Consider the following 24,938-nt stretch of genomic DNA (forward strand, 5'->3'; position numbering starts at 1 on the left):
CTCCACAACTAGACTGAAGAACAAAACGACAGCAACTTGTCTGTTCCCTTCCCCCAATTCCCCAGCCCTGTTCCCATCCCCCAACTCCCTAATAAAAAAATCTTTAAAAAAAAAGTCTTCCCTTGCCTTGCGTTTTTTCTGGAGTTCACACACAGTCAAGTCTGTACTTGAATTTACCTGATTCAATTTTCTTTTTTAACCTTCATGTTTTATAATAGCAACAATTGTGTGATTTTACTGCCAGACACTAATTTCACATCATCTGATTATTTTAATGGCAAAGATACTGGGGTCCTCTTTTTTGTCACCTGAGATAACAATTGTTAATATTAATATATCTGTAAAAACAGATTTATTATCCACCTTCCTTATTTATTCAAAAACATTATTTGAGCACCTGTCATATGCCACACACATTTTTTAAATGACAGTATTGAGTTTCATTGCTTTCACACTTATGAGGAAACAAGAAAGCTGGATAACTAATCTAGGCTTTATTTGCTAGTTATTTGAACCTGAAAAGAATACAAAGGTGAGCAGAAGAAAAAAAGAATACTTGCAACCATAGAACTTCAATAGCCTGGGGAACCTGCCAGTAATCAGTTCATCCATTTCTTTTTATAGTCAAAGAAATCCAAATGTATTTAATGTTTAAACAGCTCACACACCTGCCATTTCACCCTTTGCTTCTGAGGAGCTCAGGCCCAGACATAAATTACGTGCCCAAGGTCACACAGCTTTGTGGTATTTTAAACCTGAGTTCACAGTTTTTCCCACAATAGCGCCCCACCCCACTCCGTGCTCAATATTGTCTCTAAATTATAGTTCCTAATTCTAAAAGCAGAAATTATTCAAATAAGTGTTTTATGGTTGTACACTTTGGTGGGGAGGGGGCTAAAAAGTATCACCACAAGTGTTTCTCGTGGCAGAGAATTATGTCATCTCTACAGCATAACTGTACATTAATAATACCTAATCCTTTACTGGGCTCTGGAGCCAGGCCAGTGTGCTACATGGGATACACAAACCATCTCAAAATTTTACACCACAAGCCCGTTATTGTTCCAAGTGTACAGATGAGGAAACCGAGGAATCAAACCCCTACGGTCTGTGAGTAGGACAAGGTTTCCATCTCTGATTTCATTTATGCCTTAGAGACAAGTCCACATTCTTGACATAATTGAGCCCACCCTCTGGTATCCAAGTTAGCCTCTCAGTTAATGAATGTCATACTGACTGATTTCTGTATCAACACATCACTAATCTAAGTAACTGGACCCGGTTAAAATGCAAACTAATTTTCTGGCTGTTGCTATTACTTCATGTCAAAATACCAACCCTTTAAATTCACTCCTTAATCTTTCAGTCAGTTATACACATATGTGTATGTCACCCCCTCCACCCCCCACCTACTTTTTCTAAAATGCAAAATTGCCTGGCTAAGGTGCAGTTGCACAGACACTAGACACGCCACTGGGAAGGGGTGGTGGCGGTTTGTTTTGTGAGGCCAAACCTACCTTGGTTTTGTATCTTTCAATACTATTTGAATTAGGAAGGCAGCTTGGAATATTCTGGGTTTGACTCTTTACTCCTCTATTTACCAACTGTACTTTTACTTCCTGAATTTTGATTTCTTCATTTTTAAACTTATGGTAGGTATTAACCTACCTGATTTAATCTGAGGATTAAACAGCAAAAATAAATGCCTCTAATGTAATAGGCAGTTAATACTAGTTCTCCTCCACTTTCATTGTCCCCATAAGTTATATCTATGGAAGAAAGTAGGTGTTGTTACTGGAAAGATGAGTTCACCCTGACAAATGGTGAGTGAGTGAAAAATCTCCGCTTGCTCTGTGCCATGCTTACTTTCTACGTGAACATCTGAGGGCAGATTTTCCAGTTCTCCAGCTAGACAGCATGCATGAAGACCTTAAGGTTCACAAAGAACGCCTGACTTGAAATACACAGTATTGCAACGCACAGAAAGCTCGTCCTCTCTAGGTGCTGAGAGCAGTTGGCTTGTTACCAACGGGGACTTACCTCTTCTGTTTGTTTGGGACTCAGGGAAACTTCTGGGCCTTGGTCAGTGTTTAGTGAGTCTGGCGCAAGAGGGTGTGCCACGGAACTGTCACACGTGCTCATTTTCCCAGCTGCCTCCTGTAAAGAGAAGCATCAGAGGTCCAGAGAAGTTCCCGTTCTAGTGCCCCACAAGTCACTCTTCCCGCACTGGATGGTTTTACAAATCGCCGGCTTGCAAAAATGTACAGAGAAGTCAGGTGGCTTTCGAAAAAAAGTTTGTTCATTAGGGGGAAAAAAAAAATTGATCAACTTCTTCAGGTTTGTCTTTATGTGAAAGGCAAATTCTCCACAACTCTCTAATGAATGAGGAGCACAGACGGAATCTATAGAGAATTATGTATTTCAGTGGCTTATTATGAGAATTAAAATTAAATGAGAGTATATGATAAAGGCCACATTCCAAATAATGGGGGAAAAGATGAAATTATTAAATTTGGGAACAACTGCCCAGGCATTTCATGAAAAATACAACTAGATCCTGACTCACTCCAAATAATGAATTCTAATTGTATCTTACATTTAATGAAAAAAGTTATACCATAAAAATTCTTGAAGAAAAGATGGGTGAATCTTTTTCTAACATAGGCGTATGGAAGGACTTTTAAAGCATGACAATAAAGGAAAAGAATGTTAGTATAAACAACATAAAAAAATAATGTACAACACAAGAGACACCACAATCTGTTAGAAGAGAAATAATAGATTGGGATAACAAGTTACCAAGTGTTAATATCCTTCTTATTCTTACAAATCAGTAAGGAAAACATCAACCCCTGCATAGAAGAACAGTGAAATGGCATGAATAACTAATTCATAAGAGAATACATAAGCCAATATGCACCTAAAGAGATATTCAACATTCCTAGAATATAAATACAATTTAAACTACTAGCTAAATTTGGCTAAGATTGAAAATATACAATATCCTCTTGGGGACAAGGAAAGAGGCATGTCCATGCATTCCTGGTAGGAATAAAATTGATAGTCTTTCTAGAGCAGCGGTTCTCAACCTTTCACAGGGGTCGCCTAAGACCATCGGAAAACATATATTTTCGATGGTCTTAAGAACCGAGACACCACTCCTCTATCCGTCTCCAGGTCCACATGCAGATACGCCCACATACGAGTACCCGGCGACCCCTGTGAAAGGGCCGTTCGAACCCCAAAGGGGTCGCGACCCACAGGTTGAGAACCGCTGTTCTAGAGGGTAGTGTGATAATGTCTGCCACAGTTTAAATAGATGTATCCTTTGATCCAGCACTTACACTTATTAGGTTAACCAAGGTTAAGCAATGGGAAAATGTCATGTACACAAAAAAATGGACATACTGTGGTAGGAAAGTATGGATGCTGTCATTGACCAGTCTTGATTGCTCAACTTATAAGCTGCATGATCTTGGACAAGTTAACCTGGACTCTGAGTCTCACTTACTTCATCTTTAAAGTGGGTATATAATCTACCTCACCCATGCCTGTGATTATCAAACAATTACAAGTGGTTTAAAGCAACTAGCTGTTCCTAACAAAATGTTACGTTTCAGTTCCTTGTACTAAAATCAGTAACTCCTATTAGAAAGGTATAAACCAAGAATTAAAGGTAAAGCTTGGTTTACCTTTTAAGGTAAAATTGAGAAAGTAGGTTGGGGTCATAAAAAATCTGAACTGCCAGGCCAAGAAGTTTGCATTGTATTTAGCAGATAATTAGAATCTGTGAAAGACCGCAGATTGTTAATGGTTTTATGGAAAGCTATGAGTCAGCACTGTATAAGATACATTAGGGAAAATGACTGGAGGCTGTAACCCAATGAGAACGCAGCTCCAAAAGTCTACAGAAGAAGTAACAATTTCCTGGGATACGATGATGGCAAAAATAAACGGAGAAGAAGGATGTAAAGATTGAGTGGACCACTGATTGGAAAAAATAGGTAAGAGAAATGAGGTATCGAAGATGATTCTGAAGTTTGTTTTAGACTCTGAGAAAACAGTGGTATCATTAATAGATGCTAAGAAATGGAAGCAGCAGCAAACTTTAAAGGAAAGTTGGTAAAATGGGTTTGAGATGAAGAACATACATCCAAAAAGAGAAATCTATCAGGAAGGTAGACATGTGGAACAGATTTAAGGGAAGTCAAGACTAGTGATTTGATTTGGGAATGACTGGCATAGAGGTGACTACTAAACCTTCGGGGGGAGAGGAAATTGCTGTAAGAGAAAACAGAATAAGGAAAAGAGCAGAACGGTAGCAGAATGCCTCCCATCAAACGGATGAGACAAGAAAGTGCAGAATTAAGAAAGCAAAGGAACACAGCATTTCAAGAAGGAAGAGGTAGCCCATAGTGCCTAATGCTGGAGAGATCACTAAGGATTAGGACTAATAAGAGGGCATAAACCGACATTCCAGAAGTCAGTGGAGGCTGAAGTAGAGCCTGTAAAACCTGGATTACAAAAAGGGTGAGGAGAACCAAGTAAAGACATTAAGCCATAAACGAGAGTAAACACAGTAACCGACCTGGAAAGCAGGACCAAGAAATTCAACGCATTAGAGTACCATATTAAGCCCAGGACAGGACAGGAAAATGTAGTCGAGTTCTTACCATTCATGTCAGTATATGTATAAAAACATGGTAAGTCATAACTGAGGTTCAGAATACTATCGGAAACAAAGGGGAAGAGACAGGAGGTTTCCTGGAGGTGGAGCCTTTGTGGATGGGGAGGAAGTCTGCAGGCAGCTGTGGAGAGAAGAGCTTCCCAGGGATGCAAAGCAGGTTCTGAAGAGTCTGGGCTCTGGGACTCTCTGCTTTGTTTGGAGGGGCGGGGCCACAAGAGGGAACTTGTTAGGGAGGGGAAAGTGAGTGCTTCTGAGGTAGAGAGGGAAGGAACCTGTCAAGAGGCAGAGGCTGGAGATACAGCTAGAAGCTTGGCGCCAACCACTAATGAAAGGACTGGCTGGGGGCTGGGGTGGGGCTAGTCTGGGCAGGAGGTGGGAGCTGGGAGGGGTATGGATCATAACGATGCAGGGGTGTTTCGGGAGGAAGGGAAAAGCATCGTGTTCACGTCAGCTTATAATGGTTTTTCTAAAGTGAGGGCATTTTGCCTTCTACTTTGAGAGACTGGAGATTTAGGTCATAAGGAACAAAAAGCCTTATTTCATTAATTTGTCTTACACACTACTTTGTTCAAAAAAAAAAAAAAGATTAGGAGGAGACCCCTCCCCCCAGCTACTCCCAAAAGAGAGGTGTGTTAAATGCGTTGAAACACTCATGGTAAACTCTTTTAGGTGCTCCTTTGAGTTATCTGTTTTCTCAGTTTGGAATGTCACATACTGCGTTTTTCCTCAGAAAAATACTCTCCTTTTATCACTGAGTGCACAACAGAAATGCAAATAAGAAAGTACTTGACTATCTTTGCATTTGTGCAGAGGTAATGGTGAGACACTTAAAAAAAATTCCAGCCCAAGCAGGTTCCTTTCCTAATCAGTCTTTCCAACAAGAAAATCTTTTCTTGGATTTACTAAATTTATCATCCCGGTGTCCCCTCCCCACAAATGAGTTATGCCCAGTGTTACCTGAATGATAGTTCCAGAGGAAGAGGATGCTCTATCGTCCTCCATATCCTTGTCATGTTTCCCAAGTAAAGACCAAGACCCGGAAGATGTCGCTTTCTTGTCTCCACTCTAACACAGTAATCAATTGATCAAAAGAGGGAAGTGATTTCCTACTATCATAACCGGCATCCTTACTCATCTCTTTTATACAAAACTCTGCTTATCAGACAATATAATTGTAGCCCTTAATTCCACCTCTCCCCCTATTTTTCATCTCTTTCTTTGGCTAATTAAATCATATGTCTCCAAATGCTCTTCCTGAAGCCTAAAAAAAGTTCTTTTTTTTTTTTCAAAAATAGTTGACATTCAATATTATTTTATATTAGTTTCAGGTATATAGTGTAGTGACTAGACATTTATACAATTTATGAAGTGATCCCCTGATAAATCTAGTACCCACCTGGCACTATACATAGTTATTACAATATTATTGACTATATTCCCTATGCTGTACTTTGTATCCCCGTGACTATTTTGTAACTATCAATTTGTATTTCTTAATCCCTTCACCTTTTTGCTCCCTAACCCCTCTTCTACCTGGTAACCATCAGTTTGTTCTCTGTATCTGAGTTTGTTTGTTTTGTTTCTTTTGTTCTTTTTTTTTTTTAATTTTAATTTTTCTTTCCATGCGGGAGTTGAACCAGTGAGCTTGATGTTAACAGTGCACGCTCTATCCACTGAGCCATCTGGGCGGCAGCTCAGCTCAAGGTGCTGAGTTGAGACCCCCAGCCGCAGGTGGGTACAGCCCTCCATAAAACAGTCAATGTAGTCATTATCAGCATGTGCTCTCACCAGCTGAGCCATCCTGCCACCTGTTGGCAGCTCAGTGGCAGCTCAGCTTGGGTGCAGCTCGGACGAAGCTCACTGGCCCATGTGGGAATCAAACCGGCGATCCTGTTGCTCAGAGCTCGTGCTCTTAAGCAAACTCTAAACCAATGGAGCCACTCAGCTGACCTCTTTTGTTCTTTAGATTACACATATAAGCAAGATCATATGACATTTGTCTCTCTCTGTCTTATTTCACTTAGCATAATGCTCTCTAGGTCCATTCATGGTAAGATTCCATTTTTTATGGCTGAGTAATATCTCAGTGTGTGTGTGTGTGTGTGTGTGTGTGTGTGTGTGTGTGTGTACGTACACACATCACATTTTCTTCTTTCCATATCTTGGCTATTCTAAATAGTGCTGTAGGGAACACAGGGGTGCATACATCTTTTCGAATTAGTGTTTTGGGTTTCTTTGGATAAATACCCAGAAGTGGACTTGCTGGGTCATAAGGTAGTTCTATTTTTAAGTTTTTGAGGAAATTCCATACTATTTTCCATAGCGGCTGCACCAATTTGCAATCCCATCAACAGTGCACGAGGGTTCCCTTTTCGCCACATCTCGCCAACACTTGTTTTAACAAATATTTTTAAAAGTTGGGAGTCAGCTCACATCATACGGAGGAGATCTTTAGAACTGTGTTTCAGGAGTTGAACCTGCTTTGGTAAATGTAACCTTAAATGCTATCTTTAATGTAACAGCCTGGTGAACACGTATGTCTTTGTTGTTGTCGGAGACAAACAGTGAACATTATAAACATATCAGCTCAGAGGCAAATACAGGTCTCAAAACAGAATCATACTATGTGCACTCTTTTTTTTGGCCCCTGGTACCCCCTCCATTCTGTCTGCCACTAAGGGGCGTGACGATCAGATTACAAAATTGTCTGATGGTCAGAGTACTGTAAACCTGCAAGCGGCTCCCCCGTGTCCTAGCGATACACGGTGACAAGGCAGCTATGGGACAACCTACAAAATGAGCAGAGAATATGTCTGGTGGTTACATGTAAATAAACTGCTGTAATTTTCTTCCTTTTGGCACAAGACCCATTATTACTTTAGCTTTTAAAGTATGAAATGGCAGTTGGTATCAGGAAATACAACTATAAATGTCTCATTCAACCGGTTCTAATGAAGTAGTAAGGATTAGTGACTAACATATCTCTTTGTGTCCTTGGCAATGCTGTTTTAGGCTAAAAAAGTAATTCAAATATGGAAAAATAAAAGTTCTAAAAAGCACCCCAGGAGTGTCAACCCAACAGCACACTCTCAAAACTTCAGAGAAAATACTCAGAAGTCAAACTTCATCTTCTCCCTGATGCCAACGAGTGTCTGAATTACATTTCTCCCACTCTGGCGAAAAGCAGGTTTAGATGCACTTAAACAACGCTAATAACATAAGAGAACTATTTCAGTCACCCTTATAAAATATCGCCATTAATTTTAAAAAATCCTTATGTTTCCATTCATTGTAAGATCTTCCCATTGACCTTCTCTTAGAGATTTCGGTTCTAACAAACTTGAACGAGAAAATCCTTTTCCTTACTTCACTCTTCAGCGAGCTCTCTTCCACCTCTTCCTTGACTGCTGGCAGGAACGCCATGGAGCCTGTCCTGTTCAACTGAAAGGCACAGCACAAAGACACCTGTAGCCAGGTTGCCATCCAACATCCCCAGGATCCCAGCCTGGCTGTGTTTTCCTGTAGCTACTTGTTTATTCACTTTATCCAAGATGCCCCCCTACGCAAATAGCCCTCTGGGTCTGGCAACTGCAGCTCATCCAGCCAAACATCACGACTCAGTCAAATCTTACATCTCTTTCATTTGCATCACTCTCTGTGACCCCCTTGTCCAACAATTCAAAAATGTGATTCCTTGATGTGGATGCAGAGGGGGCTTAGAGCAGTGCTGGGCCGTTCTGGGGTCTGCAGCGGGCTGTTTAGCAGGAAGATGTGTCATAGGAGGGGCTCCCACCCACCCACCTGTGGCATTTCATAAACGGCTCCTGAGGAACTTGGGCATAAGAATTCTGGGTGGAGTCCAAAACAGACACACCTTTGAAGATTTACATTTACTAGTGAACAATCTCAGGTAGAGTATTTCCACTGTTTAAAATCCCTCCAGGCCCTAGGCATAGATGCCTCTGGTATTTCTGCCCCTTCAAAGCTCTTGTGGAACATGGGACTGGCATGAACCTAAAGTCATACCCACCTTCCACTCAGAAACATCCCTCTCAGCTCCTCCATCCTCCTCTGCTGCTTCAGCAGACAGCATTTCTTTTTCCACTTCTCGCTGTTCTTGCTGTAAATGCTGGTGAAGTTTTAACACGGCAGCCTTTAACTCCACCAGCAGGTCTTCTTTTTTCTGGTTCAAACTCATAACCTGCGTTTCAATGCCTTCGATGTCTCCCTGTGCAGAAAGAGTATTTGCTTTGCTTTGGGGTGCCTGAGGCCTTGGCATACTCACAGGAGCCTGCTCATTTGTGCAAGGGAAGGAGATTTTTCTGTGCTGTCGGTGTGCAGAGCCAGGGGCCACTCTCTGGCACCACGGAGCTCCTCTACCTCCTGGCTGTGCTTCCCAGTGACCTGGGGAGGGCTTACAAGCTCCTTATAGAATGCCCTGGCCTCACCTCAGGCCCTGTCGGTCAATCTCTGAGAGTCAAGACAAGGCTCGGAAATTTGTAACAAGCTCCACAGGGCACTGTGACGTGTGCCAGGGTTGGCAGCCACTGCTTCGGTGGCCACAGGACTGGCTGGCCAGAATCTACAGGGTCAGGGCCCGGGAATCTGCACTGTAACAGGTGCCCCCAGAGATTCATGAGCAGACTAATATTTGGGAACCACAAAGAGAAGGAAGACAAGGTTAGAATTCTCGAACTTTTATTATTGTGTCTGAAGCCTTCTTTAGTATTATGAATTCATTTACTTTTTCCTACAGTCAAAGCTTCCTACTAAATGGGAATAAATAAATAAAGGTACTGTGAAGTGTAACTTACTATGGGACTGATGGACAGATGATTACCAGCTTTATAATGTTACCTTAAAAATTTATATGATAGATGATGTGTGAGAATAAAATTTTTTGTACATGGTAGAAATGCAGATGCCCACTGTCTGTCTACAAGGATTCTAGAATTATAAATCTGGAAGAAATAGCAGGTGTCACCTAGTCTCACATCCTCCTCTCTAGCACCCCTGAAAGTATCACTCAACCTCTGCCCGAGCTCTGCAGGAAGTGCATCAGAAGACAACCTGCTTCTTTTTAGCAAACCTTCCTGTGTTCAAATTTTGTTCCTTATTGTCCCTTAAACCTCATTCTCTCCTTCTCTCCCTCCCTCCTTCCCTCCCTATCTACCTACAGATATTCATAGAACCCTTTACAGACAGAGAACCTTAACATGGCCACACTTATAAGTGACAGAGCTTAAGTCCAGGGCTGCAGCGAGCTAGTGACAGTGCACAGGCCCGCACTCCCTGACCCCCAGCCCCCACGGCCTTTCTACTACTGCACAGTCCAACACCAATACCCCCATTCTGCCTGAAGTTAAACTTCTTGTGTTTGCTTTGGGAAATGATAAATGAATTAAATCTGAGTTGGCTGTTGTGTGTGTCGATTTTTCAATAAACACTAAATTTCATAGGTACAGTGCCTCCCAACAGACATAATATTACAGCCATTAGAATGACACATAGAGAATCAGAACAGTCTAAAAGCCACCAGCACGATGGAGCACTAATGGAGGCACAGTGGAGCACTAAGCAGCCATTCTCAACATGGCTCCACACACTCTATGAGGTCAAGATCGTTTTCATAATACTACAGTGTGATTTGCCTTTTTCACTGTGTTGATGTTTTTCACTATGCGATGACACAAAAGCAATGGTGGGTGAAAGAAACTACGGCATGTTATATGAATCAAGGCAGGGACAACAACTATTTTAGTAGTTACTAGATTCTTCACTATCGTGCAGCACTTAATTGTAAAAAAAAAAAAGCCAGTTTCACTTAAGAATATCCTTGATAAAGAACATGTAGTCTTAATATTGTGTGAAAAAGTGGGAATCATGATTAAAGCATTTCTCCCACATACCAAAGAATGAGGGTTGAGGAAAAGTACTCGTGTGATTATTTGCGTTTCGAGCTGAATTGCCTATTTTTTTCATGGAATACTATTTTTATTTGAAAAAAAAAACAGCTGGTAAACTACATTTGTGGATGTAAATACTAAAAGATTTTTCTGGAGCTGGAGAGATAGAAGTTAATAAATGTAAAATTTTCAATATCAATTACTGAAATGTGTTTAACATTTGGAGGACCTGCATAACTAGTGAAATGGTATTTTCCAAATGATCAAGCATGATGTTATAAAATTGTGCAGGGTGAGAAAATGCATTCAAAGTATAAGACAGACCAATGGATTTTAGTGTAAGCTATGTAAAGTTCATTGACATGGCTTCAGATTCCATTCATCGACGAACCTTCTGAGTAACTTCTACTTCTTGTAGTTTCAAAGAATATCTACAATTATTCAGAAGGTTTATTAAGATATCCCCCTCTCTCCCATGAATGTCTTGAGAGGTTAGATTGTTTTTATATACTTCAAACAAAACTATATACCACAGTACATCGAATGCAGAAGCAGATGATATCTAGCTGTCATCTAGTAAACCAGACATTAGAGATTTGCAGAAATGTAAAACAGTGTCACTCTTCTCACCAAGTTTTTTTGAAAAATATAATTTCTTCCACAAAAATGTTTTTCCTATGAACAGGTAATGGGTTATTATTTTAAAATAAACTAAAACTATATTTTTACATTTCTGAGTTTTAATTTCTTTCTATATCAGTACATATAACTCATATAAACAAAAGCTTCTTGGGGTCCTCACATTGTTTAATGTAAAAGCAAATCTGACGTTTTTACAATATTGAGTCTTTAATATTAAGTCTGCCTTATTGAGTTCACCACTGGATCTGTGTCACCGTGGACCCTTCTGTCCTTTTCCATCGAGGGTAAGTAATTTGCCCAGCTAGCAAGTGGTAAAACCTGGTTTTGAATACCATAGCAATTGCCTGCCTACATCACCTTGATGGCAGGAAAAAAGCAGCTCTCTACAATCCTTGGCATATAATCAAGTGGCTTCTTCACAGAAGTGCTGACTCAAAAACAAAGACGGAAGAAAACCCTAGCAGTAGAGGGTTAACATGCAAACCAATGTAAGTGGGTCCACACGACGCTGTTAATTACGGCACATGGGACTACTGCTTAGTATATGGAACTTTTCATTGTAACAGCGTTCGGGGTCTTTATCTCTATTCTTTTTTTTTTTTTTTTTAGCTGAGCCATCCTGCTACCTGTTGGCAGCTCAGCAGCTGCTCAGCTTGGGCTGGACTCGAACTGCTGTTGCTCAGAGCTCAAACTCTTGAGCGAGCTCTTAACCAACTGAGTCACTCGGCCGGCCCCTTGGGGTCTTTACCTCTAAAGGCCAGCCTGCCCATGATGCATGCCCCCTATCCCAGAAAGCTAGCTGGAGAGTCAGGCTGTCCAAATACCTGGTGTTAAATCAGCTTCCTTGGTACCAGAGCCAATTCAGACCGATATGCACCAAGCTGAGGCTAAGGGCACTTGAAGGGCCTTCCATAATGATAATTATATCCACCCATTTTATTAAACAGGAATGGAAAGTAAATATACACCCAAAATACCTTCAACTGGAAGAGAAATGTAGGAAATACACTGTACCATCACAAAGGCTTCTAGACACCAACGCTTAATAAGTGATTGCTGAATGAACTGCTGGATTGTTGGATGAATGAAAGAGACATACCTGTACTTGTGGCAGGTTGGCAGCTTGGTCTGGTGACATATGTTCATGGGAGAGCTCAGTGGAATAATTATTTAAGGTCTGCTTCAAATTTTCTATTTCTTCATCGCATTCATTAGCTTGTTTTATGACTATCTATAAAATAAACCCCCAGAAAGAAGAATCTTTGTCATAATCTTAAGATTAGATCAATGGGCTAGTTCCAATGTCTATCCCCATCACAAGCGCCAATCAATTATATTAATAGCAAATATGCACCCATACAGATTTCAACAGGAAATGGTAGCCTAAAGATAGAGAACAACCTTTGCAAAGCTGGCACCTGACCTTCTTGCTCGACCAGATACCAGGCTACCTTGTGCAGAGCTTGGAGTACAGGCCTAAGTAGACACACCTTTGTTCCTAAGTATTTCCAATCTAGTGGTCTTATGCTGGGAAGCATTTTATGGCAGGCTAATACAAAGTTGCTAAGTTTTATAAAATTGTTGATATGTCACATGTGCCATTTTAAAATATATTCCATGTGGAGCTTTCCACATAGAAAGATGACATTATTGATTCAGAGTGGAAACGGCATGTGATTTGAGACATGACAAATTTTCCTCTTCCAGCCATGTCCTCAGTAATGCACAGTTTATGAGTAAAAGGTTGAGGGTTCAAGAGAAGTCTGAGTTTGCAGAATAAAGCAAAACCTACCAGAACAATACCTGGAATCTAGTGTTAACAAGCAGTAGAGCTCGAACCTATTTGTGGACTGACTAAATGAAATGATATGATCAAAGCACGATGAAATGAAGAAATGGACTTCAAAAGAAAGTCTAGATATTTCCTTGACATGCTTCACAGTAAAGCAAAACGCCTTTTAAACTACAAAGTTTCTGGCCAACACAGAATTCTTCCTTTGTTTTCTTTTAATATTTAACCACACTTTCAGCTGCAGGCTGGAAATGAATAACTATGTTCGCTGCACACACCTGTTTCCTGGCCCTCAGTAACCAGCAACATCCCATTACTCCCCCCAAAAGTTAACTTGTCTCGTTCTCCACAAAGAAAGCACTTACAATATCAAAAGAATTAAAATAAATGTACCATATTCTAATGCTTTTCATTACCAATGGGTTACTTAGCTTTGAAATATATGAGATGACATCTGATTTCCACCAACACAATAAGATGGAAAATTTTAGCACAGTTTGATACCTAACGTGGCACAAAATATAATTTCCTCTTCTATTTTACCCCTTTTCATCTTGTGATGAAGCCACTTTCAAGCACAGTTAGAACTATTATTTTCTTTTCCGGACCAGGAGACCAACAAGAACAAACAGATTAAAAATAATAGATCAAATTTTATATCCTTCTTTTTTCTTTGCTTTATACCATTATGAAAACAGTACATTGAGTGTCAGATCTTTTTTCTCCTTGTGGGCATTAGGAAATGACATCAGCTGACCAGTAGCCAGACCAGAGAGATATATGAGTTAAGACTCAAACCAGAGATCGCAGTGTCCTCAAATCTTAGAAGAACACAGAGCGGCCACCTAAATGTGAATGAAATTTAAGAGGGACAAAGAGGCAGCAGCTTCTTCCTACAATCAGGTGGTGGTTGGGAAGGAGGGAAAATACACCTTTTTTCTACCCTGAACCATCTAATCAGGAAACTCAGGTAGAAGGGCAGGTCGTCTACCAAGAGGATTGAAAAGTCTGTGGAATTTAAGGCTCTTTCAGTCACTTTCTGTTCTTATGAGAGTGGCTGTTGACCTAGGAGTACAAACCAAAGTGAAATGTAACATCTATCTAATGATGACTCTTGATTTGTCACTGGAGATCAAACAAAGCTTAAGAAAAAAAAAAATCCTCTGAGGAGAGACTGAAAGATGTCATGAGTTAGAAGGAAAAGACCCCCCATATGGAGAATGATACCAGGAGTGTAGAAACTCAAATTCTTGTCCTAGCTGTACACAAATGAATCTTGACACAAGTTAACTCAGTGGTCTTTTAGCAAGTCATCTACGTTCTAACACCTGTCTCCTTATAGGTAAAAACGCAGATGGCAAAGTGCCTACTCTCCCTGTATCAAATGTTTGAGGGTAAAATGAGATGATTAACATGAAAGTGGCTGAGATGCGTACATAGATTGTTATGGGGATGATTACTGTATGAGTTTGTCGGCACCATGTGATTGCAAATGTATTATTCAAGAGTGAATCTCTTCCCATGGCATTTTACCCATGTAGGTCTTCAATAGCTAGAGAATGGAAATAAACAGACCATAACTGTGCTTTAGTATCTTCAACAACAAGGGTAAGAACTGAGAAAAATGACCTTAGCCCCATTTGGGCAAGAAGAGACACTCTTCTATCAAAAGCCACTCCCTGGATAATAGCACTAAAATACCAAAAAGAATCAACACAGGCAGCATCTTACTGTCATGGGAATGTGATCTCCCATTAAAACTGAAAACAAAACCAGCTTTTGCTGAATCTTGTCATCCAATAAGTTGGCTGTCATCATAAATGACTCACCTTTAATAACTCATTCTGTTCCTGAGTCACATTTTCCAACAGTTTTATATCTTGTAAAAGCTGATTTGTCCGCTGAAACACAGGCAGAGGTCTCATTCCTGTCTGGGGTAACCTCAGTTCCACTTGGTAAGACATTATTTCAGCAATGGTTTTCTTCATCGGATGTATATTTTCGAGTATGACCTTAATTAAATCAGATAAGCATGGTCCATAAATGAAAAAAAAAGGGCACTGCTAAATCTAATTATTCAAAATTATAATACTGTATAGTTTAGTCATCTATAGTTTTGATTTTTAAAATATTTCCTTAGCTGCGATTGAAAAGAATTATGGTATCAGTTGTGATCTGGTAGTTAAAATCCTCAGTTAAAGTTAAAGAATGCCTGGAGCAAGAGTAACCTCCCAGCACTAAATTATGCCTTTGGACAACCCTTTCCCCACTTCCCTCCTCCCCACTCTGTAAAACTGTTGTTTTGATTTGTGTAATGTCACCAGCCAGTGAGCTGTGTAAGGGCGGGAACTGCATCTTATGCACTTTCGTAGCAACTGCACCTAGCACAGGCCTCTCCACATAATAGACCCTCAAAAAACTGCACATTGAACTGAACTGTTCTCTCAAATTTTATAAGTCCCAAACGTATAATTATTTTGCTTTAATGACATCTGATCCATAGAAATCTTGATTTACATAGGCAATAAATGAAAAGAGATTATTTACTTTGCTAAATACTTCGTATATATCATTTCATTGAATCCCCACAATGACCCTGGGAGGTAGGTATCAGGACCTCCATTTCACAGGTAAGGAGAGTGGGCTCACAGAAGCTTGAAGACTGAGGAGAGGTCAGGCTGTAAGAACCAGGGCTGGGATTACAACTCAAGCTGCCTGATCCCAAAGCACATGCTCCTAACCTCTAGGCAGAGGTGGAATCAACATCTGTGTGCTGTTTAGTATGTCCTAGTTCCTGGGCTTCGGCACTTGATGTATTATAATTGTCCAACATAATCACTGCATTACTGATGTGTGGTTATGAAAGAGAATCCAAGAAATGTTAACTAATTGCTCAAAGTCACGGAGCTGGTAAGCAGTGTAGCTGGGGCTGGAACCCAGTTCTTCTGACTTAAAAGCTCAAGCTCTTGGACTATTAAACAATTAGATTTGACTTGAAGGCAAAACTTCTAAACTTTGATGTTTTTGGAAGAAGTTAAGTGAAAAAATAACCTATAGAAAAATTATCTTTATATAGATAGTACTATACGATTTAAAACATGATATTTACAGTCATTCATATCTCCCAACTTTATTGTGCTATTCCTCTAGCAAGACTACTTTTTATTACATATTGTTACATATTTAAAAATAAACGTTATGAGAATATATTTTAAATAATAATAATCCATGCTTACCTCCCCATGCTTAAGATGTTCTTCAGGTGAAAAGTCAAATATTTCTTTTGATAATAGGATAGTTTTGATTTTTGAAACTCTTTTCTCCATTGATTTTACTTCAGTTTCAATAGCAACCACATCCTAAAATTTCAGAAACAAAAACACTCATGCAGTATATGTTGTATGTTAATAATTTATTGCTATTCATTCTTTTCTCATATTAAACCAAAATATGTTTTCCCACCTATACCTCTTAAAAACTAACCAAGTGCTACACAGATAATGTTGACGGTTTTCAATAAAAATTGTTATTCTGTTACAAGCATGCCACCCTACAAAGCACTGTTTACACTTTATTGAGTTAAAGATCCTTATAGGGCCAGTTTTCAATTACTTACACTATGAGAACAAAAGTACAGATGCTCCTTGACTTACAATGAGGTTATATCCAGATAAACCCATTGTAAGTTGAAAATATAATACATCAAAAATGCATTTAAGGGCCGGCTGAGTGGCTCAGTTGGTTAAGAGCTCGCTCAAGAGTTTGAGCTCTGAGCAACAGTGGTTTGAGTCCTGGCCTGAGCTGAGCAGCCACTGAGCTGCCAACAGGTGGCAGGATGGCTCAGCTAAAAAAAAAAAAAAAAAAAATGCATTTAAGACACCTAACCTACCAAACATCATAGCTTAGCCCAGCCTACCTGAAAAGTGCTCAGAATACCTATATTAGTCTACAGGTGGGCAAAATCATCTAACAATGAATATATTGTAGGGTATCGGTTGATTACCCTCATGATTGTGTGGCTGACTAGGAGCTGCTGCTGTCTAGCATCACGAGAGAGTGTCACACCGCATATTAGCCCAGGAAAGAACAAAACTCTAAGTCTGAAGTATGGTTTCTGCTTAATGCGTATCACTTTCACACCATCGTCAAGTAAAAAAATTGTAAGTCAAACCATCATAAGTTGGGGACCGTTTGTAGTATATACATCGGAATTAATTTTTAAGCAAATTCTTAATTATCTACAAACTTCTTTAGCTTTATCTTTGGAATGTGTTTAAACACTTGAATACAAGTGGGTCTAACATTTAAAAAATTCCCACCACTTTAAGTAAAATGATAAAGTCACCCTTGGGAAATGCACATACAAAGAACTGGAAAATTGACAGGATTTTCCTGCCAATCCTCTAATGAGCTTGTTGCCATGCAGAGTCACTAAATTACTGTATAACACACCAATTCATTTAAACAGTAGATCATTTATCCAGTGGTTATTCTCTTATCAATATCAACTTCTATAACGCTGCAATATGTGCTATAAAACCTGCATTTTAAAGTCCACCTATACTGTAAAAGGTCCTTGAGACCTTTATTTACTTTAGACCTCAAGGCAGATGCATTACAGCAATAAACAGGTACAGCTAATAATCAAGGGGACAGAAAAAACTACATAGAAATAGACTGACAGTTTCAAATTATAGCAGTTTGGAGCCATTCAATACAGGACAAACACAACTTTACGAGCAAGTGAAATAGTGAGCGCAGTAACTTTATAGTGATAACTCCAAATTACGAAGGAAAAGTTAAATTATACTGAAATGATTTTTTGCACCTTATATTGAAAAAGGTATATAAAAGTATACAATGTGTTTCAGGGTAATTTCCATCAAAAATTGTAGAGGTATTTAAAAACTTTGGAGTAAATTTCACTAGCCCAGAATATTCAACAACTATTATTCCCTGAAGTTACATACGTGTGGTGTAAGGAATGTAACTGAGAAACAAAGGTAAATAATTAAGACTAACTTAGCACCTGCCTTTGCTATGTCACTCCATCTTAAATAAATGCCTCACCCATTTCAAGCTAAAATAAATAAAATTATTTAAAAATCCAGTGGCTGGCATATAGCAGCCCCTCAGTACATATTTACTATCAGTGAATGAAGACTTGGGAGGTTATTTGTTTTAATTCCCTCTTGGCCAATCTGTGCTTTTAAATCAACCATATCTTCTCTGACAAAGAAAAAACAATGAGCTTATTTGATCAGCATCCTTCCCTTTAAATAGACCATTCATGGACTGAGCATGGGGATACGATTTTTTTTTGTTATAGTTGCACTATAGGCTGCAAAGTAAAGTAAAATATAATTTAAGAAATAAGAACAAGAATGTACCAGAGCAATGCATCTTCTTATAATTAGGAGTGATTAGCAGTATAACTCTAATTTACCAAATGAAATATAAATGAAAATTAAGAAATCATATCTTTATAGTGCCAGCTTACGTCAGCCATTCGCTGAATCTGTGGAAGGCTTTGCATGATGTTTTGTTGTAAAGCTGCTACTTGATGGCTTAACTCTTGTATGGACTGCACTAAATCATCTGTTTCAAAAATTACTGACAAGTCTTCCAGGTCAGTGAAAACTGAATGTAAAACATTGTGCTTCTGTTCTGAATCTTCCAAAGCCATCTAGATAATTGGAAACAAGGGAGGAAAGAAAAGAGAAATATCAAGATACTGAAAATCGATTTAAATGTAAATTAGAGAAAATTCTGTAACTATGTATGGCAACGGATGTTAACTAGACTTACTGTGGTGATCATTTCACAATATATACAAACATATAATCATTATGTTGTACACCTGAAACTAACAAAATGGATGCTGATTACACCTTAATAAAAAAATTTAAATCAGAGAAAATTTAATTTGTCTCAACATTTCAAACTCCCGTTTGTTTCTAGTTTTGTAATAATACATTGAACACTCTCTATTGTCAACAGTAGTGGATGACTTCAGAATGTCTATTGCTTTTGGTGGGCTGCGGTCTGCTCCTCTTCCAGCCATCTTTTTTTAAAGATTTTACTGGGGAATTGGGGAAGGGGAACAGTGTTGGAGAATTGGGGAAGGGGAACAGCCAAGTTGTTGTCCTTCAATCTTAGTTGTGAAGGACGCAGCTAGCTCAGCTCCAAGTCCAGTCGCCATCCAGCTGCCCAACGACAGCTCACAGCTGCTCAGCTCAAGGTGCCCTGTTCAATCTTAGTTGCGGGGGCATAGCCCACCATCCCATGTGGGAGTTGAACCATCAACCTTGTTGTTAGGAGCACATGCTCTCACCAGCTGAGCCATCCTGCCACCTATTGGCAGCTCAGCGGCAGCTCAGCTTGGGCGCAGCTCACTGGCCCATGTGGGAATCGAACCAGTGACCCTGTTGCTCAGAGCTCTTGCTCTTAACCAACTGAGCCACTAGGTTGGTCCTCCAGCCATCTTTAATGAACCAGGAACACCTGACCTGTAGTCCATCCCTCTGGAATTTGGAATTGGAGCCAAGAAAGCCACTCAGGCTATTTCCAATTGGCTGGACTTATAATTTTGGGAAAATGGGTTTCAGAGAAACAGATAAATGAGGTGGGAATGAGAAATGAAGAGGCAGTCCTGTGGCTAGTCAGGCTGGTGCCAGTGTCCTCCTAAGGCCTAGCCACGTGATGCCACTGACTTCTGTGAGATGTCGCTATAGCGTGAGTTGACTTGTACAATGTGATACTAAAAGAGCTCTATCTGATAAAACCAAATGAAAGTGAAAAACATCTATTTTTAGAATTTCTTAAACATCCCTCCTCATAATTTCTTTTAATAATTATTACGTATTTACTTTAAAATTTAAGGTTTCAAAAAATCTCAGCCACCTATTGGAAATGTTCAACTTGCTAGTGTAGTCTTCAGGTAATTCCATAAAATATAACTGTTATGAGAAAGAATATTTACTTATGCAAGTAGAATTCTAGTCATAAGTTTCTAAAATTAATCAGGTTATCTAGAATTTTATAAGGCCTTAATTCAAAACACTAGATAGAGAAAACTTTAAGGAAAATGAAACTTAAAGCCAATGCTTTTTTTTTTAACCAATAATACTATTTACAATAGCATCAAAAACCACAAAATACTCAGATAAATTTAACAATTCATATGCAAGACCTGCTGTACACTAAAAACTACAAAACACTGCTGAGAGAAATTTTTAAAAGACCAAAATAAATAAAGAGATATGTCATGTTGCTGGATTTGAATAGTCAATATGGCTAAGATGTCAATTCTTGCCAAATTGATCTATAGAATTAATGCAATGACAATCAAAATTCCAACAGATCTCTATACAGATAGTGTCAAGCTGATTCTAAGATTTACATAAAAATGCGAAAGACCCAGATCAGCCAAAACAAATATGAAAAAGACGAACTAAGTTGTAAAATTTATGCTACTTGATTTAAAGACTTACCATAAAGCTACAGTAATCAACACTGTATCATATGGGTGAAAGAATAGACAAACAGATCAATAGAACAGGAAAGGGAGCTCAGGAATAGACCTACATTTATTGATTTAAACAAGGCACCAAAGTAATTCATTGATGAGTCTTTTCAACAAATGGTGCAAGACTAATTGGATATCCCCATAGAAAATAAAAACAAACCTTGATTCTTACTTCATATCATCTACAAAAATTAACTTCCTTGAATGAATCTTAGACCTAAAAGTAAGAATTAAAACTATAGGGGCAGTGGGTTAACTCAGGTGGTTGGAGTACAGGCTTATAGCACCAGGGTTGTCAGCTCAATTCCCACATGGGCCAAGGAGCTGCGCCCTCCACAACTAGATTGAGGACAACTACTTGACTTGGCCCTGATGGGTCCTGGAAAAACACACTATTCTCCAATAAAATAAGATTTAAAAAAAAATAAAGAGTTAAAACTATAAAATTTCTAGAAGAAAAGTCAGGAATAAATCCTTGTGACTTTGAGTTAGATAAAACTTTCTTAGATACAACACAACAGAATAATCCACACAAAAAAAGATAAATTGCACTTCATCAAATTAATAACATTTTCTCTCTGAAAGACAATATTGAGAGAATGAAAAGACAAGCCACAGGCTGGGAGAAAATATTTGTAAATCACTTATCTAATAAAGAACTGTTTTTTAGGATATTTTATAAATAACTCCTGTAACTCAATGAAAATAATAAAAAGACAAACCAATTTTAAAAATGAGCAATAAAAAACTGAAATGACACTCCAAAAAGGAAGTGTACAAATGACAAACACATGAATAAATGCTCAAATAAACAAATCATTAGTCATTAGAGAAATAGCATTTAAACTACAATGAGATACCACTACTAGAATGGTTAAAATTTAAAAGACAGGTAATATTAAGTGACAGCCAGCATATGGAGCAATTAGAACTCACATTGCCAGTGGGAATTAAAAATGGTACAGCCATTTTGGAAAACAATTTGGCAGTTTCTTATTTAGTTAAATACCATAAAAGCCAGCAATTGTACTCCTTGGTATTTACCAAATGAAATGACATGAAAACATATATCCACACAAAGATTTGTATATGGATGTTCACAGCAGCCTTGCTCATAATGGCCTGTGGTAGGCAGCTTTTAGGTTGGCCCCCAGTGAGCCTTACCCCGTGGTATTCATGCCCTTATCTCAGCAGCTCCATTAAACCTAGGCTGGGCTCACTGATTTACTTCTAACAAAATACAGCAGAAGCAATATGGTATCACTGCCAGGATTAGATTATAAAAGGACTATTTCTGTCTTGGGAGCTCTCTATCACACTCCTTTAGGTTGTTATGGAGGCAAGCCAGCTGCCATGCCGTGAGGCAGCCTTGTGGAGAGGCTCACAGGGCTGTGCATGCATGTGGATCTTCTGGGGCCTGCCAGCAGCCACATGAAGAAGCTTGGATGCATACCCTGTCTTCTCTCTCACCCAAGCTGAGCCTTCAGCCGAGACCATAGCCTTGGCCAACACCTTGACGGCATTCTTATGAGAGATTCTGAGCCAGAGGCACTCAGCTAAGCCATGCTGGATTCTTCACCTACATTAACTATGAGATAATAAATGCTTGTTGTTTTAAGCTGCTAACATCTGGAATAGTATATTAAACAGCAATAGATACTGAGTACATAGCCCAAAACTTGAAACAACCCAAATGTCTATTAACTGGTAAAGAGATACACACATTGCATATTTCCATAAATGGAATACTATTCAGCAATCAAAGAATGAACTACCTATATATGTAACAACCGGGATAAATCTCAAAAACATTATGCTAAGTAAAAGAAGTCAGGCACAAAAAACTACACACTGTACAATTATTTACAGGATATTGAGGAAAAGGCAAAACGATAGTAATAGAAGGCGTTGAATAAGTGGTTTTGAAGCCTGAGGATAGGTGAAAGGGGACTCACTGCAAAACAGCATGAGGAAACTTTTTGGGGTGATGGAAATGTTCTTTATATTGATGGTGGTGGTGGTTACACAATTGCATACTTTTATCAAAACTCATCTAGCAGACACTTGAAATAGATATATTTTACTACATGTAAATTATACCTCAATGAATCTGATTAAAAAAATAAGTTGTTTTTCTACTTTTACAATAACAATTTACATTTCAATGATTCTTAATTACAACAGCAATCTTTGGTTATAAACAGCACCTTTAGGTTATAAAAATCTATTTTAACAAACACAATCTAGACAGAAGGTTATAGTGCAATTAAAACAGACTTTTAAAGCTTAGTTGGGAGTTTTGATACCTTTCGAAGAGTCACTGTAAAAACCAATGCTTGGTAATGCTAGAAAAATGGCAAAGGGTAGGACAACGTTTTTTAAAACAGGGACAACTAAAAGTAGGACAACCATTTTCAAAATAGGGACAAAATTGGGTATTTACATATGACTAGTTATTTGAGACTTACTTCCCATTGGGGGATTTGTTAGGATACCTGTGGTGGGAAATCAGCCTGCATCTGCCCTGTCCCTAGTTCCTCTAACTCATAAACCAGAGTTCTACTCAGCTCTGCTCATCTAGGCCAGCAAATTCGGGTGTCCTGAACAGTTTGAGAGGTGCTTTCACACTTTTACATTTGTCAGTAGAAGGTAGCAAAGTCCAGCTGTTTTTGCCTAAGTTCACTCTTGTACAGTTTTGGAAAAAAACGTCATTTCTCTCTTCTGTCTTTGCAAACTCCTTGAGAATGGTGTAAAATACAGGCGATAATAAAGGGGGATGTGGAAAGTCAACCCACGAGGTGGGGCAAGGGGGGAAAAATGGGTGAAAATGCAACATCTTTACTACTGTTACCACAGGTAAAAATATGCCAACAAATCTCAAACACCAGGGAGGTATGATGTCACTTGTTCCCTTAGGAACACATTGTGCTATTTTAAAGATATAAAAAAGGAGTTGGATCAACTTTGAGGTCTGATTACTCTAAAAATTTATAGAATAAACTTTTTCCTAAGAGATTCTTTCTCGTGGTTGAATAGTATGATGGAAGGGAAATATGCCTTCACAACAAAACTTAAGCCAATACTTGGCATCTGGAAGATCTCTTGCAGTCATGGCCCCGAGTAGGATAATACTTTTGTTTTGTCTTTGTAAGCTAGCATGGAGACACAGGGCATCTGTGGAGAACCAGGAAGGGCAGCAAATTTGGAAAGATGGCATGCTAGATCTGGGAGGAACCATGGATTTGTTTTCTAATTACCACAAGTTTAGCAGCTTAAAACAAAACAAATTCATTATCTTGTATGTTCCATGGCCCAGGAGTTCAGGCGCAGATTAGGTAGGTCCTTTGCTCAGGATGTTATCAGGCTGCAATCAAGGTGCTATCTGGTGCACAGGTTTCTCTTCCAAGTTATTTCAGGTTGTTGGTAGAATTCAGTTGTAGGACTCAGATCCCAGGTTTCTTGCTGGCTGCTAACTGGAAGTCACTCTTAGCATCTAGAGGCCACACTGGGATCCTAGCCTCATCTCCCTCTCATAATATAATATGGCTGCGTCCTTCTTTAAGCCAGCAGGAGGCTCTCTCTCCAATCTGTTACCAGGGAGTCTTATAATCATTCAGCCATAATTAATTATGTATTTTGGGAGTGACTATCCCATTACCTTAGCCATATAATAATGTAACCTAATCAATGGAGTGACTATGTCATCACATACTTATATTCCTGCTCACATTCAAGGGGGAGGGATTACATAGGTCATGTACATCAGGGGACAAGAACATTGGGAGTCATCTTAGAATTCTGCCTACTAAGACCATTAATACCATTCACTGCAACATTCTTACTTCACAGATGGGGGAAACTGAGGCCCCTGGAGGATACCCATAAAGTCATGTACTAGTTATTAGGACAGAAGGAATAAGAGCCTGGTCTCCAAAATCCCTGTCTAGAGCCTGCCACTCTTCCAAACTTCCTTTTGCCATTTAGCATGGCTGAAGATAAGGGGGTTTTTCAGGAAAAAAAGAAGGGGGCAGGGGAAGCGCCATGCTGGTTAGCTAAGCCACTGATCATTACGTAGAGTCATGACACCCAGGGAACTGAAAGAGCGCTTACCTGGAGGACGCTAGCTCGGTGACTCAGTGTCTTTGAAGAGTCATAGTCAGCAGAATTAGCCAGCAAACGACTGGTATTTTCTATCCAAGCTTCGGTGCTCTTCAGAAGATCATGATACTCCTCCATCTTAATTGTGGCCTGTGAAAGAGAGGCAGTACCAAACTCAGTCTGACTGATGTCTGTTGCATGAGCTGAATGATTCTTGAATGAAGAAACCATTGCTGTTAGTCAGGGGCACGTCAGGCCTTGCAGGGCTCCCTCCCCGTGGTGGGG

The 24,938-nt window shown here is 39.3% G+C and overlaps 1 protein-coding gene across 1 annotated transcript in view; it reads right to left on the bottom strand.

Annotated features, from left to right (window-relative positions):
- The window catches only part of SYNE2 (spectrin repeat containing nuclear envelope protein 2), a 333,055-nt gene that overhangs the window by 110,670 nt on the left and 197,447 nt on the right, over positions 1–24,938 (bottom strand). Inside the window, exons 54-62 of the mRNA XM_019632109.1 lie at positions 24,666–24,803; positions 18,528–18,713; positions 16,264–16,386; positions 14,857–15,039; positions 12,335–12,466; positions 8,718–8,915; positions 8,054–8,128; positions 5,645–5,752; positions 2,041–2,157 (exon numbers count right to left, since the gene is read on the bottom strand). Of these exons, the coding sequence (XP_019487654.1) occupies positions 2,041–2,157; positions 5,645–5,752; positions 8,054–8,128; positions 8,718–8,915; positions 12,335–12,466; positions 14,857–15,039; positions 16,264–16,386; positions 18,528–18,713; positions 24,666–24,803 (1,260 nt within the window). The remainder of the gene's footprint in view (positions 1–2,040; positions 2,158–5,644; positions 5,753–8,053; positions 8,129–8,717; positions 8,916–12,334; positions 12,467–14,856; positions 15,040–16,263; positions 16,387–18,527; positions 18,714–24,665; positions 24,804–24,938) is intronic.

Source organism: Hipposideros armiger, unplaced genomic scaffold (assembly GCF_001890085.2).
Source record: "Hipposideros armiger isolate ML-2016 unplaced genomic scaffold, ASM189008v1 scaffold_1074, whole genome shotgun sequence".
In the NCBI taxonomy this organism is placed as follows: domain Eukaryota; kingdom Metazoa; phylum Chordata; class Mammalia; order Chiroptera; family Hipposideridae; genus Hipposideros; species Hipposideros armiger.